The 1,122-nt window shown below is 24.1% G+C and overlaps 1 protein-coding gene across 1 annotated transcript in view; it reads right to left on the reverse strand.

The window, feature by feature from the left end:
- Positions 1-1,122, reverse strand: part of LRRC28 (leucine rich repeat containing 28) — a 123,546-nt gene that overhangs the window by 99,329 nt on the left and 23,095 nt on the right. The window contains exon 4 of the mRNA XM_003788810.3: positions 408-460. Coding sequence (XP_003788858.1) covers positions 408-460 — 53 coding nt within the window. The remainder of the gene's footprint in view (positions 1-407; positions 461-1,122) is intronic.

The raw sequence follows: 1,122 nt of genomic DNA on the forward strand, positions 1-1,122 counted from the left end.
AGGGCAATAGGGTGAGACTCTGTCTCAAAAAATAAATAAATAAAATTATGTATAAAAAATTGAGAGTTTTTAACCTCATATAACAAATTACTCCCTTCATTTTAGATTATTCATGTTTTCACAAATATACCTACTATGTAAAGAAAAATTAACACCTATTATGTGATAAAAACTAACTTTTTAAAGAATAACTTTATAAAATAAAGACATTTCTAGCTAACATGCTTACTAAAAACCAAGAATGGACAGACTACTCATTTATAATATCCGTAGAAATATTCAAATGTTAAGGTATAGAATTTATTTCATAACAAAAGAAATTTCATAAACAAGAAATGAAATTCTTCTTTAAAAAAAAAAAAAAAATTTGCCCAGGCTGACAAGATTAGGCAATTGAATAACTTTACCCACTGAAGTATCTTTAGCACACTCTAGTGGAAACTTTCTGCAATCGTCGTAACTAATTATTCAGAGCAAAACAAAGTGTAGATCATACAGTAGTAATTTAAGAAAATAAATTTGTACCATTAATTTTGAAACAAGAATACTACATTTTAATAAATTCTATTTTCAAATCTATAATTTTATTTACTTTAAAAATAATCTTCATAATGTATTTTTAATCAGAATCTAAGTTTTCTTCTACATTTTAAAAAACTAATATTGAAAGTTAAAATGTCAATGAACACAAAATAAGAATTTTATAAAGATTAGTCTATGCTGAATTAAATCAATTTTATAGACAGTTTTAATCTGCTAGGTATAACACAATTTAAACAACTAAACCATTCTATATTTCATTCCTTGCTTTGTATATATGAAATGATTACACATTTTTAAATCAATACTCTGTAAACTTTAATTTTAGAAAGGAATATATAAGTACTTTATTAGGAGATGCTAAAAACAAATATCCACACTTGCATTTGTTATAAAATAGAAAACTGAGTTTCTAAAATATTTTCAACAAAATATTTGACTCAAGTTCTACCTATGAAAAAGGACCCTAAAATGCCAAATTAAAATATGAACTAAAGAACCCACTACTATAGTTAAAATTTTTTAGTTTATTTATTTATTTGTAGAGACAGAGTGTTATTTTATTGTCCTTGGTAGAGTGTC

Source organism: Otolemur garnettii, unplaced genomic scaffold (assembly GCF_000181295.1).
Source record: "Otolemur garnettii isolate 467f Iridium unplaced genomic scaffold, OtoGar3 scaffold00029, whole genome shotgun sequence".
Taxonomy (NCBI): domain Eukaryota; kingdom Metazoa; phylum Chordata; class Mammalia; order Primates; family Galagidae; genus Otolemur; species Otolemur garnettii.